At 44.7% G+C, this 18,235-nt stretch overlaps 1 protein-coding gene across 1 annotated transcript; it reads left to right on the forward strand.

Annotated features, from left to right (window-relative positions):
- Nucleotides 1–1,532: 1,532 nt before the first annotated feature.
- Nucleotides 1,533–13,251, forward strand: LOC135369315 (deoxynucleotidyltransferase terminal-interacting protein 2-like). The gene is made up of 7 exons (XM_064602914.1): nt 1,533–1,691; nt 1,820–1,940; nt 6,010–6,142; nt 6,262–6,357; nt 10,825–10,989; nt 11,065–11,174; nt 13,122–13,251. Exons 1-7 carry the CDS (start codon nt 1,595–1,597, stop codon nt 13,219–13,221), a joined length of 822 nt encoding a protein of 273 aa, XP_064458984.1. The 5' UTR covers nt 1,533–1,594; the 3' UTR covers nt 13,222–13,251.
- Nucleotides 13,252–18,235: the final 4,984 nt, after the last annotated feature.

Genomic DNA, 18,235 nt, shown 5'->3' on the forward strand with positions numbered 1-18,235 from the left:
CTAAAAAGCGACAATCTCGCATGGAAACATTTGTCCTAAGCGCCTTCCAAAAACCACGTGGAAGAACGCAACTCTCATATATCCGTTCTAGAGGGAAAAAGTGGAGGACGAAATGTGTCGAATAGTGGGTATATAGTGGCGCCACCGCAGGCGTGTAGCAATGAAGAAAGCAAAATATGACAGCAGCAGCTACGGCATTTTTACGTCGCCTGAAAAGCGACAGTCCTGCATGGAAACATTTGTCCTAAGCGCCTTCCAAAAACCACGTGGAACAACGCAACTCTCATATATCCCGTCTAGAGGGAAAAAGTGGAGGACGAAATGTGTCGAATAGTGGGTATATAGTGGCGCCACCGCAGGCGTGTAGCAATGAAGAACGCAAAACATGACAGCAGCAGCTACGGTATACGGCAGTCGGCTACTGTCGACTGCCAAACCAATCCACAATCCATATATCCAGATATTACGGCGATGTGGTATCGCGAAAACAAAACCGAAAGCGATAATGCACTCCTAGCGCGAATACAGCGCCATCTAACAAATTAGGAAAAACATGCAGAAAAAAACACATCCTGCAGACTTGCCCGGCCGTACGCGAAGACGGAGTGCCCAAGACACCAGTCCCTATCGCCATCATGTTGGGCTTCGAGGCATCACCCAGCTCCCAACCCCAGATCAATGACACGAAGAAAGTCCTCCTCAAGTGGGAAAAGGCCTCCAAAATCAAATCAAGGGCGCTCCACGAGACGGCCGGCAGACCCCGTCTCGAAACCGAAACCGGCCAACCACAGCGGACGGCCAACCGAAGCCAGAGCCATCAAGGTGCGCCTCCGCACTCCGCAAGACGAACCCCCCCCCCCCCCCCCCCCAGCATGGCATTGACTCAAATTCCTCGCTCCTCTGATTAGAGCTTGGAGGCTTGGAGACTCGCCTGTGACTCTTTTTATGGATGTCTGCCCTGTTGTAAAAGGGATTAGGCGAACCTGAACCTGAATGAAGAAATCTGACATAAGATCCAAATGAACCAAGAATCACAAGAATAACAAACAAATGAACGTGTGAATGAATCTTCATTGTTAAATGCTATCCTCGCACCTGTGACTTCAAAAGAAGTCTGCCCTGTGAGAAAAGGGATTAGGTGTAACGATACTCGATACTCGAATCCACGTGATGCACACGCTTGCCTTGGCGCAAGCAGACGAAACCAGACGAAACGTTGGACTGATAAGATAAAAAAGTGATCACCTACAGTTATTGCTAGAAATTAATCTTTCCAAATGTTCGTCAGAAACCGTGATATTATCGCACCGTGGGATTAATTACATGTTACAACTAGCCACGAGCGATAAACAAATGGAAGAGTATTTACTACTAGCCACGATAAATAAATAAAACAGTTAGAAGCATCAATATAATACCGTTCTATTTATTCTTCGTAGATATTTCTTCATGGACTTGACATCGTTCTTATTTTTCATTTTTTACTCTCCGTTCACGTGTTAACAATTAGCACGTGCAATTAAGCGACCCAACGACATCGCCACCGCTTTTGTGTTTTGTGTACCTGTGTTGAGTAACGTGCTATGATCATAACATGAAGAAGTTTCAAAGCCATCTTCCAACAGACAGCATCCTGAAGTCCAAGTACTTGAAGAACTTCGAGCGGATATCTTTCAAGCAGAATGCGGGAGGTACGGTTGTATGGGTGATTGTCAGCCGTGGGGGGTTGCTGCTGCGGGTTTAGATCAAGCAAATCGCAACTAAACGCAGAGCCCATGGTGTTCTATACGTTAGCTTATGTTCCTCGCCTATTTCCTAGACGCATCTTCGTCAGAATCATCGGACGAAGAATTTGGAGACGTTGAAGTACAGTTTGTCATAGACAAGAAGCCACAGACGGAACCATCTGAAACTACAGACAAGAAACCCCAAGCGCAGAGGTGAGCTCGAGTTCCACAATCTGTATCCGAATGTGGGTGCATTTCCGTACCTGGACCACTGGCTTTTAAGAGTTAACGAGAACGTTCAGTGACTGATCAGTGCCTATGCGTCAAAGAGGGTCATATACTGAATCGAAACCTGTAAGAATTATAAAATTGCGCGGTCTACAACCTTTTTTATATGCACTTGTATAACGCCACATGAAGGACCTTAGCAGCAGCAGCGGGAACAGAGATGAAAGTTGCCATCAACTGCCAGAAGCTCAGGTTAGCCTCAACCCTGTGGTATCTGTATATGCTGTGTAGAACATGGTTGTCTAAAATCTCCAACCTGTGGCCAGCACCACCTAGAGGAGAAGGCCGGAGTGCTCTCTCGAGTGATGTCACAAGCGGAAGGCGTTCGCGCTGTGTCTGCGTCTGCTCTTCTCGACTGCCATGGTCGGACAGGGCAGACGCCGTAAATTAGTTCGACTTCCGTCTCACAATGCAGCACTCTGCCACTTGAAAAAATGTGTGCGACACTTTGTTTGACGATGTCGAACCGCTGCTACGTCGTCAATTGGAGAGGGAACTAGAACGACGAGCCCAAAGTTAATCTCTTTTGCTCCCCGAGGATGCAACACAGTGTGCAAAGTGGCTGATCGCTATCACAAGAAAGTATTTGGAGCTCAAGACTTGCGTCAAGGTGAAGCATGTTTTATCTGTGTGTTCGGTAGATCTAATCTAAAACCAAACCATGAAATTAATCAGTAAAAAAAAAATGCAACAGAAATGCTCGAACAGGCCCTGCTCTTCCTGTGTATATACAGGGTGTCCCACCGAAAAAGGGCCAGGGGCTAACGAAAAAACAGAGTGATCTACACAAATGGAACCAACTGTATGTGCTTGGCTGTTGTGTGGTCTATCCAAAAATATATTTTTCATCGGCCCTTGTCAATTAATTAGCGGTAATTAATTTTCCAACTTTTTAATTATCGGTTTTAGCTCTCAGATGTCAATGAGGAAGTTGTAGTACATGTCGAAAAAGACGAAAGTGGTTCGAGGTTTCTATGGCTTGTGGTCTAGTTTTTTCCCGGGTTTAAAAATTGGTTTCAGAAGCCGCGCGCACCACAGAGCGCTTCCCATAATTCGGCGCCCGCGCGCGACGATTGCAGTGCACTCTGATCGGTGTGCCATGAAACAGGTGAAATATCTTCCTCTTGTGTGACGTGGCCCAAGGATGGTCTCCAAGCGCTAATATCAAGGTCAATGTACGCCGGAGGGCGCTGGAATCGTCGCGCGCGGGTGCCGAATTGCCGGACTTTTAAGCCCGGGAAAAAACGAAACCACAAGCCATAGCGACCTTGAACCACTTCAGTTGTGTCTCTTTCGACATCTGCTACAACCTCCTCATTGACATCTGAGAGCTAAAACCGATGATTAAAAAGTTGGAAAATTAATTACCGCTAATTAATTGACAGGGGGCGATGAAAAAATTTTTTTTGGATAGACCACACAACTGCCAAGCACGTACAGTTGGTTGCATTTGTGTAAAGCACTCCGTTTTTTTTTTAGCCCCTGGCCCTCTTTCGGTGGGACACCCTGTATATAGTATGTATATGACACTAACTACATATGACATCAAAGTCCAAATAGTTCACGTTTTTTACTGAAGTTATGTCATTTGCACTTCCACGAGAGAACTGTAAGGGTGATAGAGGTACCTCTTTCAGTTCCAAAGTTGAACAGTGTTGTCCATCTTTCCGAGTTACCCAGCGTACATGTCCAAACCCGAACACACTAAAAGGAGGGATAAGCTGTAGGAGAAAGTAAAGAGACTGAAGTCTATTTACATGACGCGAGCCCTGGAACAGTCCTCGATGACGTTTGAAGAGGAAGAAAGGCGCCCCCACTTCGCATCCCTCAATGAGCTCGGGCACGTTGATGAGAGGTGTCCTCTGTTTCAGAGCTGTGGACTGTTGAACACGCATCTAAGTGCTCCACACTCCTCTGGATGAGCGATGATGAAGTGCCTTCCTAGCCGGCATCCGTGACAGTTGGCCAAGACACGGACATTAAGATATGCTTTCAAAAGCTGATTCTTCAGAGACTGGGGTACCTTGTGATCCCGAAGTCAACCCAAGACACAAGAGAGCACAAGAAAGTGTTGGACACACTTCTAAAGCGCAATAGTGATGCGTCCGAATTTGAAGATATCCTTGCATCCCTCGACTCTTTGCTAAATGCAGTCGAGAGTAAGTTGCCAGCAGAGAAAAAACGAAATGCTCAAGCCTCTCCGACAGCAAGTGCACCTTCTTGGCAAACGTTCACCGATATACCCTTCTGAAATGATGCTCCTAGCTTCCTTCTTGCACACAATCTCCTCTCTTGCTCACAGGTTCGTGAGGCAATCTCTCTGCTTAGTAGTGCCTCATCCTGTAACAATAAGAAAGGTGTGTAAGGTGTTCCCTCTAGATGGAGCAATCTGTCGCACTTGTTGCACCCTACCTCTGGGACTTCTTTTGGCAGTTCTGATTTTGACTTGGTTTTCATTTTTGCATTCTTCCCGCTGCCTGCGTCCCTGGGTATGTGAACAGGATTTGGGTGGCGAATTCAGAGGCTCGAAAATGGGTTGGCTTCAGGTGGGCTGCATATGCCTAACTGGTTCCAGTGGAAGAATTTAAGTTGAAAGTGTACATTGTTTATGCAGGAATCCCTTTTCAGAGCGACATCCAGCTTCTCGCTTCTCTGTGTCTATTTTCTTTCATTAAAAAACCTGAGTGGTCCGAGTATGAAACTACATTCAAAATGTCAGTGATGGCCATTAACTGCTTCTGCAGTAGTTTAACTAGTAGTTCAATTTAGAGCACTGCACGGGCCCGACCCGGCCCGCGGGCCGGGCTGGGCTTGTTATTGGCCGTGTGCTCCGGGCCGGGCCGAGCCCGGGCCGACAAAATACGCCACCACCGCGGGCCGGGCCGGGCCCGGGCCGACAAATATGTTCCCGAGGGTCAGGCCCGGCCGGGCCACGCAGCTAATTCCACACATTGGAGATGCATTAGTTCATATCATCATGCGCTTGCGTCATTCCTGTGCATATTTTGCAAAGACAAGCAAAGGGTACTGCATTATGCATATGATTCGACCCTCTAGAACATTCTCCAAGCCACTTTACATTGCTCCTCACTCCTCACATATTTCACAATCACTTTGGCAAAGCTTGGTGAGAGGGATAGGGACTGGGAGACGCAGTTTGTTGACAGCATGCTCTATCTCCGCAAAATCTTGACAGTGTAACGATAACGCCCCGTGCGTTCTTAATTTAATTTGGTCTCGTGCGGTTACGGTGTTAAACCGCCATCACTTGTATGTTTGTCTTCTCTCCTTATAAATTTACTTATAAATTTGTTGGATAATTGCCAGAAACGCGTACGTCGCGGCTGGAAATACTAGGCCGGGATCTACTCGCCGGGTCACCGGGCCGGGCCGGGCCGGGCTCTATTTGCTTAGACGCCGGGCCGGGCCGGGCTCTAGTCACTGGGTCACCGGGCCGGGCCGCATAAAAATATGAAGGTCCGGGCCCGGGTCGGGCCGGGCCATTTTTCGATGCGCCCGGGCCGGGTCGGGCCCGGAAAAGTCGGCCCGTGCAGTGCTCTAGTTCAATTACTTTGCAGTGGAGTAGTTAAAACTACTCCTTTAACTACTGCAATGTAGTTTAACTACATCTATAACTACTTAATGTTGTCCATCAACACCAATCTCTTGTAGCGTTCTTGGACAACTAAATATGAATCACAAGCAATGATAAACTTTGGCTCAAGCGATTGCTACGATCGTCAAATACAAAGCTTGCAGTGAGATTCTTTCTGCGCCAACGCGATAAACTAAGTTGCAGAATTATTTCACAGCAAATGAGGCTTGACTAGTTGCCATTACATTTCTGCAAGTAGTTGGTGACTACTTTTTAACTACAATCAGGTAGTTTAACTAGTAGTTTAACTACATGTAGTTAACTACTGGCCATCACTGCAAAATATATTGTCGGTTTTGCCTCATGAGCTGTGATGTGAACGCAAATTTATTTCGACAGAGTGAAGCTGTCTTCAGAACTAAATCCTGGACTCGAGCTGAGAGACTCCTACGTGGTCACACGCCCAGACAGAGACCCAACAGCAGCGTCTCACAAGCTGCGGAACCTGGCCCTCTCGCTAGCCGAGGATAATGTACGACACTTTTTTTCAAACGTTACGGCTTCACTCATTATGTTATCAAGAAACTTTGCAGGATGCTGCTTCACGCGCTAATATTTATTTAAGAATTTTTTCTCACTTTCATGCAACAGATTTCAAAACGTAGCGTCATCGTGCAAGGCTTTGAGAAGCGATACACTGTGCCGCCATACACAGAGACTGTGCGACAGCTGAAGGCGGAACGCAAAGTAAGTTTACTATGTGACACGTATCCTGCGTGTCTGTTATACAGTTGAACCTCTCAATAACGAACGTCGATTTAACGAAATCCTCTGTTTAACGAAAAATTTCCGTTGCACGAACGCATCCCTATAGACGCCAATGTATTTTTGCATTCGATTTAACGAAATACATTCGTTTGGTCACCTCTATTTAACGAAATCTCTGGGCTCTTCTGCGCGTGTCTTCCCCCTTCACCACGAAGAAAAGGAGAAGAAACCTTCCCTCTCTGTTGTCCTTACGCGGGTTTTCGTTGGTTACTTTGGTTGTCACGTGCTGTAGGCACGAGCGTGCCGACATATGCGTCTCCGCCGCCGGTAATCGTTGCGCCGACGCTGTTTCGAAACCGGCGCGAGGGTCTCTTCGCACCTGTTTTCGGACAAGAAAACACGCATTGCTGACATCTCGCGAAGTCTAATTTGCTTGTGTTGATGAAGACGACAGTACGTTGCGGTTTTGTGCCTTTTCATTACTTGTTTTTGTTCGCGCCGCTGATGCTGACGGTGGTAAAATGGGCATGATGCCGCTGCCGTTCAAGGTTCCATCTGCGCAGACGTCTACGTGACATGTACCCGTTTCTCGTTCTTTTCGGCGGTGTACGGTTGTTCTTTCCGGACGTCATGAGTGCAAGTGAACCAACCAAGAAACTTCGATACGCGATCGCGTAGGAGAAAGCAGTCGAGGTCATCCGTAGTTACGAAGGTTATGAATGCTCAGAACGATATTGTGCACAAATTACGCGTTACCTAGCGTTCTGTAATGAATAAAGCTTGATATTTTGTGCCCTTCTTACCTTAGTACCTGTTTTATGACAAATGACGTTTTGCGGTACGCGCGGCGCTGGTAGTGCGGCGGCCATCTTTGTTTAACTTGGCGTGTTCCATTTAACGAATATCTCGATTTAACGAAACAAAGAGCCAGCATTTACAAATTCGTTATATAGAGGTTCAACTGTATGTAGGCGGGGATGCAAAAAGTATTTCCTCTTTCCTTTTTTTGAAGAAATCAAATTTGATTAATTTGATTTTAATAAACTTTCTTAAATCGAGGCTTTGCAAGAATCTGAAAAGAAATTAGGTGAGCATCATACCGAACACATCATATCCGATTAAAAACAATTAAAAACCCCCCCAGTGCTGGGTAGGACGAGGACAGAGGATAAAAAAGGACAAGGACCGGCACTGATGCTTACTCTGCTACATTATATCACCCTCTCGATACCAAATACAAAATTCGCATTCTTTTTGCGCAAGTAATTAATTTGTAAACGATGAGGGAACAGATGAGGCAACACGCAGGGCACGCAACAGGCAGGGAACACGATGAGGCAAACAGGAATGGGAATGTGAAGAGCAAAAAAGAGAGCCCCATACTGCGGTGGTCCATCTGGAGGAGGATAGCGTGATGTCACCCAGCATTGTCATCTGCTTCAAAATTTACATTCTCCTGGTGTGCTCTTTACCCGACACTTGACACAAAAATTGTCAGTAACGCTTACATTAACAAATGCAGTAAATTGAGAGAAATGTAGGGACCCTCTTTAGAAGTTTTCCAGGTAACTGAGTGAGGTTCAGGAAAGCTAAGTGGAAAATAATGAGTTAAACAGCGGAGCTTGGCCGATATAAGGAGGAGTTTTTCCCCTGAGTGTGGCTTTTGTTGGTTTTGTTGATGCTACATTGTGGAGCCCTCTTCAGGAAACAATCTCCTTTCCAAGGAAAATGTTGGTAAAAGACACTAAAACGATTCAAATCACACTCGGCACGAGTGATTAAGATCGGGATTAAAATTAATGGATAAAATCAAGATTTAAATCGCACAACTGCGTACGTGGGTCAGCCTGTTTACTTTTTGCGTAAATTTGCTAAAAGACGTGAACAATTGCAACATGGTAATCAGCCCCAGAAGAGGAAAAGCTGCGATTTTCCAAATTTTCAAATTTTTTTAGTAAAAGAAGGATGTTGTTTGACATTGCCGCATTTAATGTTTACCGGATATCACTTTCTTGTTTATCCGAGTTAGCAATATTATTCTCTTTGGTGATAAAATAGCATAAAAGCAGCAGCAAAAAAGGACGTGTTTGGGCAACGGACTACGCAGAAGGACCCGCGTCTGTGTCATCCGCCTCTTTTTTTTGTGCCAGAACTCTGGCTTTTCTTTTTTGCAGTATGTTGTCCTCTTCATTAGCAACACTATGAGTTACATACCCCTTGAAAATGATGCGTGAATGTTCTCGTGACCAGTTCCCATTGGTCGGCAAGTGGGACCTGGTAGTTGCCTCCGCCCGGGAGCTAAACCCTCTGTCTCATCTGCAAGCATCACTTCAAAAGATCATGAATGATCGAATATATCTAGAGGATTTTGAATATGTGACTAGAAAGTACAGTTGCCGTTCAATTCTTCGAACTTGGCGGGGATCGCGGAAAAGTCTGAATAATCGAGCAGTCCGAAAAAACAAATTTTGCTTCAAAATAAGCGTTACTAAGCCCTAGTAGGCTGGAAAAATTTGTTGATGCTTTCCTAACGTGCTTCCAGCTTTGCCTGGTGACATCAGCTTCTATTTCCCAAAGCAACACATCGTCACTATCGTGAACACTATCAGAGGCACCACCGTCATCAAGTCCACAAGTTGACTTCACCTACCGCATGCGTGCTCTTGGTGAAGCTCGCTTTAGAGCGCTGTCGCGCGACTCGCGGGCGCACAGCACGTGCTGGGACGTTGGCCTAAAATGAAGACGCAAAAGCGTTACGGCAGACCTCTTCCACTCAGAGGAATGGAAAATCAACAATCATCACTGCCTATTTTTTTTGCCTCAATATTTCAGTTGGTTGATTTCTTTTGATACGAATTTCGGATGATACCAATATTTTCCCTCACCCCAAGAGAGAAATTCACTGGTTGGGCAAACAGAGTCCGAAATATCGAGCGACGGAGCTGCACGACGTCCAAAATTTTGGACGTTCTTTTATATCACCTCTATGGGCCCGCAGCCGTTCCGCGAACAAGTCCGAATAATCGAGCATATCCGAAAAATCGGTCGGCGACTGTATAGCATGTTTTTGTAAAGGAAGTCCATCTAATAAATAACGCTGATCCGCTATTCGTCTCCCAGTTGTTGCATTGAGCATTGCTGCTTGTCTGTGTATTGTCTTCTGCAGTAGCTAGCTTCAGCACGACCAGGCTTGAGCAGTTGTCACAAGCAGCCTGAGCAGCATGTTACAACTAGTACTGACCACTACAGCTACCACTTTTTGTAAAAGTACCTGTAAAGTGCAACTACAGCAGTGCCCAAGTTTCCTAGCGTGATCTTGCTGCACTAGCAATGTTGTGCACCTGTCGAGGTTCAGATTTAGGTTTTCTTTTAGGAAATGACAAAAATATTTGCAAAGACTTTATCGCTTTTCCTGGGATATGGAAGCATGTTTTTGACCCAAGAATCCCCCACGTATTGGACTTTTTATGGGTTATGGTGCTGGCCTGCATGCTGTTTGTTTATCTGCTAGACAAATGAAAACCTTGGAACATACCTGTAGTGCACCCTACCTAGCGAGCCCTGTTGGAGCTTCAAAAAGATGATGTTGCACAAAAAAATTCATTCCTACCTAAATATTCCTAGATGTGCTCCCCTGACCATGCCTCTGGAAGGCATCGCCCCCCCCCCTCCGCCAAAAAAAGAGAGAGGTCAGGGGTAGTAGAAATTGCGATTGCATGCCCTAAAGCCCTAAAGTACACATCCACACAGAAAGTACATATGCAACATGCAATACCTGGCAGAGCATCAAACCGGAACCTTTTGGCGGTTTGTTTCGGGTTCGGGTTCGGTCATAAAGGTTTGGTTCCGGTTCAGCTCTGGAGTTAACATATATTGGTTCGATTAACCGGTTCAGAAACTGTGAACCGGTTCGGAACTGGATTGAGGTGCTAATATGCTAAAAAATTATAGGTAACCACTAAAAATGATACAGTATCTCTTAGCTACGTTTTTTATGCATTTATTTCTGTTTTTAGATCAACGGGACCCCCTTTTATCCGTTCCACGAGTAACGTGCCGCCAATCTAGGCAGGCAGACCGTCTGAATTCCCACATCTCCCCCACCACACACCAACCCAAACCACACCGGTAACCGAAGTTTTTAGATCGGTTCAGTTCTGGTTCAGTTCCAGCTAAAAATAACTGTCAATTCCAGTTTTGGTTCCGGTCCGGCCCGCTCTGATACCTGGTGTGCAAGAGAGCCCTCAATTCCACTAGAATTTTGAGAGATATCCGATTTGACATCGACTCCCTAGATTCGCCCCTGACCATGTCTGTCGCATTTAGTTATCGCACTGGAGTTGCTGGATTGCATCCACATTTTCAAAAATGCTACTTCTGAGTTTTTGTCTCGCAGCCAGTGTGATGCAGTAAGCATTTTGAAGAGCGTGGGAATTTGTGCCGCAGAAAGAACGTGAAAAGACCAAGGGACCCAACTGGTTTGGACTGGGAGCGCCTGAGATAACGGACGAACTCAAGAATGACCTGGAGGTCTTGCGCATGCGAGCAGTGCTGGACCCAAAGCAGTTCTACAAAAAGAATGACCTCAAAGTCCTGCCCAAGTACTTCCAGGTAACATAAAATGTTGTGACAAGGCGTCTTTCGTACATTTTCGTGGCAGGCTGACGAGAGTTGCTCTGCATGCAGGTTGGCACGGTGATGGATAACGCAGCCGACTTCTATCACGCTCGCGTTCCAAAGAAGGATCGAAAGCGTACGCTCGTCGAGGAGTTGCTCGCGGATGCGGAGTTCACAAAGTAGGTTGCGTCTCTAGCCTGTGTAGTTGGTGGCGCCAAACAGGACCAATTACAGATTTCAGTGATTTATTGTGTACATGTTGTTATATTATCTTTTTGTTTTTTTTTTCTTTCTCCACGCGTATCTTTATTTGCGGGACTGTGTTGCGGGCTTGCCCTTTCAGTCCCGATGCAACTGTGAAAAAAAAAAAAAAGCTTCTCACGAATTAAATTTATCTTATCTGATCTGTCTTATGTGCAAGTACAATAGGCTGTGCACTCATAGAGCCCTCTGTTTTGGGGTTTTCTAACTTCTTGAAGTCTGAGGAGGGGATTGAAATTGGGTTTTACCTACGGTAACGGTGCAAATGGGGGTAAGAGCAGATCTACCCTAAAACAAGACACTCTGAGCATGCATAGTCCTTTCGGTCTTGGGGTGGTAACGAAGTTACAAGTAAGGTTTCCTGTATTTACTGGAAAGTACCGAAATTTTTACTCAGTCAACGTAACGCTGGTAATAACTGGACTGAGCACTTCAAATTATTTCTTGTAGCAGAGCATGTGTTAACAGATGAACTCCCAGAGGAGAGCTTTTTGAGAGACAGCTTCCAGCTTGCTTGCACTATCTGTGTAGTATGGAGGGAGCATTTTCAAGCTTAACATTGTTGCTATCAAAGGAGTGGAGCCTAAATCTTTTCACGTGGACCTGGCAATTCATTCGAACAAGTTCTGTTTTTAATGGTACACCGTACAATATAACCAAAAAATAAATAAATAGAGGAGCTCCCTCTTTGCATAGGAAATGCTAGTTTTTTTTTTTTTGCTTTTTGCTTTGGTGATTTTCACACACTGACTTCATGTTTAAAAAATAATTCTGGTGAGCAAAATGACCACAAATTTTTTGCATCAAATTTCTGAGAAAATTTAAACCAGAAACTCTAATTACAAGTGACTTAACGAGCTTCATGAAACCCTAATTAAGTTACTTGCATAGTGCTATATTTTGGCCATTTGAATGCTCTGGACGTTTCTTCCATTGTGAGGATAATGCTAGAGAAATTCAATGCAGGTGTCCCTTCAAGCACATCTCTTGAATGACTTTTAGCGACCTTTTTGACTGAAGGGGTGCTTGAAGCATAACCATGATGTGATGTAATTGTAGTTGGACAGAACCAGTGTTAAAATTAAGCTTTTGAAAGTAGCGTTTACTTAGCTTTTCTTTCTTAAAAGGTAACTGTAGCGTGACTAAATTACTGTAACTTAGTGACTGTATCCGTAACTCAACTTTTTTTAAGATAAAGAATTTTATATTGGCGGGGCTTGAGATACCCCATTCTTCAGGTCCCAGTGGACACCAGATATCCCCGAGACATACCAGAAAAGTCGTGAACGTCACAGACGTCTCGTACGTCACACGGATGTTGCACGGATGTACACAATGGGACGTTATAGATACTCGTAGCTTGTACATCCCTGCGACATCCCCTGGGCATGGAGCACAGGATATGTCACAGTACGAAGAATGACTCAGTTGTAAGGAAATAATTTCAATAAATTTGATTGAATTGTTTTCTTTAATGAACCTGTACAGGTACGTGGTGTTTGTATGTAATGGTTTACGAGTGCAACAGTATCTTTGCATCTGGAATAATGGGCCTAAGTATGCGTGAAATAATAGCAGGCCAAAAATCTAACTTGTAAGAGCATGAAGTATGGGCAATAAGTAAGGACTTTCGATGTGTCTATCATTGTATGTATTACGCTGTATGTACAAAATATTTACATAAACGCTTCAAGCAAACGAGGAGAGCTATCGGCATTAAAGCTGCATATAGCCGATAATCGCATTATAGATGATAGCTTGAATTAAAAACACAGTGTGTGATAGACATCAAGCTGGTAATGTTGTAATGTAAACTGGCAACATGTATCTGGTTGACTCATCGCTGGTGCTTATCCCCTTTTCAGGTATAACAAAAAAAAATACAGCGAAGCAGCCGCAAGAAAACAAAAGGTGTCACGAAAAGCTGCAAGGCATATGAACCGGCTCAAGAAGAGGAAGGTGTAAATGCAATAAATACATTTATATTTTTTGCCATTACAGTGTGGGCAGCATGAACATAAATTGCACGAAGTGCTTTTCTCGAATGCTTTTACACCTTGAGAACGAAAGGTTGTTGGATGCGCACAGCATTCTTGCCACAGCCAAAATAAAAGGAAGGGCAGGCTTTACTGATCACGTAATTACAAACGTGAAACAGTGGTAATTATAACCACTTTTATGAACAAAATATTAGGTTTAAAGTAGTTTAAAATCCCATCTGAACACCATATGCAGGGTGTTTCACAAAATTAAAAAATTAATGTGATACCTTACATTTAAAAAATTCATATAAAAAAATGTACTTGTCTGAACACTATGGGATCGAAACTACTTGTCTCAGGGGAGAGTTTACCATGACTTCTGAGCAGTTCAATGAAATTTAATTTGTGGGAAATTGAATTTTCCAAATTGGGCACCAAAATTTGCCAAGTCGATGTCACACTTTAAAAAAAACTAAAACAAAGTGCTTGCCAGATTTACCCAATTCTATTGCAAAATACATTAACTAATAAAATGATAATAGCGGCAAAAAATTGCGAAAAGCGTAGATTGGAGGTGCGCAAATTGCCGGCTGCGCCCAGATCTTCGAAAGAAGCAATGTGAGGAGGCCATGTACCTGCCCGTTCACTTTTTTTTTGTCCAGGCTCCTGCTATTAAAGTAGCATAGATGCTTAACACCCTGTTTCCTTTATATAAAACAGTTAAGTAGGCCAGTAAAATGCACTATGAGAAGTAATCCACCCCCCATAGTGCCATAAGCACCGAAGAAATTTAATTTAAAGTATGCCGCAAAAAGCGACCGTGCGCAACTGTGGTGGGGAGCAGTACCAGCCTCTGGCCTTTCGCTGATGCCATACTGTCCGGGCTCGCTGATTGGTCAAGAGTATTGTCTGCTACTCAGCTGCTCAGGGTTCTGAAGGAGCACTGCCCATGGAAACTCCCGCAGGACAATGAAATTCTCCATGTCCACGGTCACCCTTTCAATTCCTAATCCTCCCGAGGGAACAGGTGTACCGACTGCAGAAGAGTCCAGCCCCCACGTGCAAAAAGAAAAAGACAGATGCTGACCTCGACTGACCACACAAACATATGACGCTATAGATCGTGCCTCTCCTCCTCGTTACACCCCAGGAGGCGAGTCAAGAGTGAACGAGCGCAGCTGTGTTTGTGTATTTTTTTTTCTTTTCTAAAAAAAAAACTGCATGCATCAAAACCTTTTTTTCCTGTTCGGCAAATTGACACGTAGTATACTTGCATCAGCTGTCTTAAACCTTATATTTTGGATTGCCTTCTGTACTCCTTTAACGGCAGCGTGGTTGCAACAGGAAGTTATCTGAAAGAAGAGCGAGAAGGGAACGGGAAGGGTCGGGTGACTGTCTCTCTTCCACCACAACTTACATAACAGAACTGAGCTCCGCTGGCAGTTTTCGCACCTCGAAATGATGTTTTTCGCATATTTTTTCCAGCTACTACCAAAGCAGTAGGGATTGTATTTTATAATGCGGATAAATCTGATGTGGCCTTTCTGTTTCTGTAAAAAAAGCAAAAAGACATCAGGTTTAACAAATTTCTGATATCAATTGAGAAAATTCAAGTTCATGCAAGCTAAATTTGAGGAAAGCACTTACAAGCAATTGCAAAATCTGCCCCCCCGAGATAAATACAGTTGACCTCATAATGTTCAATTAGATTTCTTGATAGGATTTTTTTAAATGTTAGTTGAACCACCCTCTATATACAGGGTTGGTGCAGATAAAGTAGCCCCACATTTATGCACGTGTGACGTTCCCTGCTTGCCGCCTGAACTTGTGGTGGCGCGGGATCAGCCATTTATACGATTAAAACTAACATAAAACTGTGGCAATGTAACTCTACGGAATGACAAAGTTAGTCACGAAAACTTTGCTCTCTCAGCATCCCGAATTGCCTGCACCAATGTCAGTATGGCGGTCCTTCCGTGGCTGTGCCCGGCCACCACCACCACGGGGTGGCACCGGTGCCACCCCTAGCAGTGGCTGAACGCCACTGTGCTGAAACCGCCATGCCACATTGAAAATGCATGGAGAACAAAGTTTGCGTGGCTTACGTGCTTATTACACGGATCTTGATTACAGCGATTTTTTTAAAAATTTCTATCGCGTGGTCTTGTACTGCCAGAAGTTCGTATGGTATGCAGGGAACATGCTATGTGCGAAAATGTGGAGCTACTTTATCTGCACCCGCCCTGTAGATATACATGATATACACAAACATGTTGCGTACACACGTCTCTGCCTGGAGCACTGCTCACTTCGTTGTATACCTCATTTCGTATCATTTTCAGCATTATGGGCAAACTACTCGAATACATTCAATTTCAAAGAGACATTCCTTCGAATTTAATCGCACACACAGTTACATGTTTGCTTTCGTATGTAAGAAAAATTGAATATATTTGCGCAGCCCCATTAAATGTGAGGCATTACTTTTATGAAGTGACCTCTCGTAAATACCTGCCATCGGGATCTGGGAAGCCATACTTCTTTCTATCACTGACAATTTGTAGTTACTCTGCCACATATTGGGGGGACAAAGTATGAAAGGGACTATGGCTAATCATACCTCAGCGAAACTCACTCAGGAGCTGGGGTTGCCGTAGACGCCCCAAATTCGTGAATGGGGCGCAATGGTACCACGCAGGTGAGGCACCAAGGTGTTACCTCAGGTGCCGCATGCGAATAAAATGCCATGAACCCCTCTTCGTGAATCAATCAAATTGCCAGCATAGTCATGGCTTTCTCGATGGACTCCGTGGAACGACAGCATATATGCAAATGTACATTTAATCCATACTAGACGAAAACCATAGTGCATTTGCAAAGATATTCCAAAAGCAAGGACTAGACAGAACACTGAACTGGACAGAACTTCGAGAACGCAATAACTTTGGCTCGGGAACAAAGGCGGCGCCACGGGAAGCGTATGGAGTCATAGCCCTTCTCAACGAGGAATTTTCCTACACCCCCCCTGCATTTTTGCAACCCCCCCCCCCCCCTAAAAAAAAAAAAATGCTCAGGTGACCCCACCCATCTCGGCCACCAACACATTCTGGTAGAGAGTCCGGAGCAGCGAATTACATCCTGTACTGTCAAGCTTGGGCTGTAGGACCACAGTCATGCAGATGATCGTACCATGCATTTGTCCAAAATCATTTGAAAGGGAGTGTTCAGTGCATTTGTTGCACGCATATACGAGCAAAAAATATGTGCGGGCACAACACAATGTGGATAGTCAAGAACCATTTGTGCCCAACTCAATCGAGCGAGGTATTCTGCTTTTTTCTTCGTTTAAGGTTTTCACCTTTAGTTGCTAGGTACTCATTGAGCTTCGTGAGACAAGGTGCTAGCCTTTTTTCTTTGTCGGTCGTGTGATTATGCATCTTAATGTTGAAATGCCGTTCATAACGAATCTATACTCTAATGTACTGTGTTCTAACTAGAGCCCGGAATTTTAGGCATTTGCCTAAAAATGCCTATAAATGCCTAAATGCGACATTTTCAGGGTTGCGCGCCTTTTTATCGACTCTATTGAATTGTTGCCTTTTTGAACATTTTTAGATGCCATAGCAGCCTTTTTTTAGAGGTGCAAGGGTGAGCGCGTCTTTTTGTCTGATGCTGAGTGCTGAATTTTGCATTTTGTTCCTGCATGCTTGCACCTTTTTTTTTTGTTCTCGCTCTCTCGTTTGGTTTCCTTCAGTACCTTGGTTTGCTAGAAGGGGTGCATGTATATTTGAACAAGATATTGGGCCTTTCTTGGTCCTTCAAGATCTTTGAGGCCGGAAAAAACTAAGAGTAGTATTCGATATCACGTGGTTCTAGGTAGCCTCAGTATCCGTGTACAGGTCAAAGCATGTACAGTGTATACCGACATGTATATGTATGTGTGTATATGTACATGTATATGTATACCGACATATACATGTATATATGTCCCGTGTGTGCTTGCACCGATCATGTCTCCTGGATGGGCGATGAAACGTCTATTGAAGGAGATGGTTAGCTTCTTATGTGAAGCCTGTGTACGGTGTAATTCATTTTCTGGTTCATGGTGCATTTGCCACTTTTTGTGATTCAGGCTGCCTCAAAATTTTTGCACTCGAGCATGAATTGGTGGTGGTTGTTAGGGGTGGAACGGGGACGCCGGTTGGGTTCTGGTGTCACCCTGAATCCTGGACGTAGTGCTGCCCCTGCTCAGAGGCGTGCTCATTCATGACTACTCATGCTCAGTGTTGCAAATGAGTTCAGCACTGATGAGCAAACGGAGAGCTGCATGTGGAGCAAGTGAGCATGAGTTAGAAAACGGGGCTTTAGTAACAAAATTTATTTCTAACTCCAATCATAAGGGATGCTCGATGTTGATCTAAAGTTAGTCAGCATTGGTGAAACCAGGCCTAAGTCCTCGATATCCTGAACAGCTACAATGGTAGCGTAACACCATAGGCAAAAGGGGCAGTCTCATGATCAAAACGCCTGCAGCTGCTACACAGAGCAACGTGAGCACTTATTAACCCTCATGAGCACGCTCACTCATGCTCAATGCGACGAATGATTGGGCAGATGGAGAGCTGAGCGGTGAGTGACCAAACAAGGAGCAGAGATGAAGATGAGTTGTGTGTCACAAGTGCCGAACCGTGCTGCTAACGGCGATTTCTAAGCGAGAAGCCCTCATGCTAGCTACTAGGGATGACCACCAAACCATGACTTACACTTTTGTACAGTTTCTAGTCTGCTGGGAGACAATTGTTAGGGAGCCGCAGAACCAGACAGCAATACGTTTCTTTTGTCGACTCAGCGTTTCTTGAGCGTCATCTGCTCCAGGTGTGTCATGTCCAGACACGCAGGGCGTGTAAAGTACTGATTGATGAAGCGCTCTGACGATCCCAAACCAACAAGTATTCCACTGTATCTCGCACGAGTGCTTGCAACTACAACGATGCTTC

Source organism: Ornithodoros turicata, chromosome 9 (assembly GCF_037126465.1).
Source record: "Ornithodoros turicata isolate Travis chromosome 9, ASM3712646v1, whole genome shotgun sequence".
In the NCBI taxonomy this organism is placed as follows: domain Eukaryota; kingdom Metazoa; phylum Arthropoda; class Arachnida; order Ixodida; family Argasidae; genus Ornithodoros; species Ornithodoros turicata.

Bases quoted from the DNA above. Each gene is read 5' to 3' on its own strand.
- LOC135369315 (XM_064602914.1), top strand. From the start codon at position 1,595: ATGAAGAAGTTTCAAAGCCATCTTCCAACAGACAGCATCCTGAAGTCC. The intron at 6,143-6,261 runs GTACGACACTTT...TTCATGCAACAG, and splicing joins TCTCGCTAGCCGAGGATAAT to ATTTCAAAACGTAGCGTCAT. The intron at 11,175-13,121 runs GTAGGTTGCGTC...TCCCCTTTTCAG, and splicing joins GCGGATGCGGAGTTCACAAA to GTATAACAAAAAAAAATACA.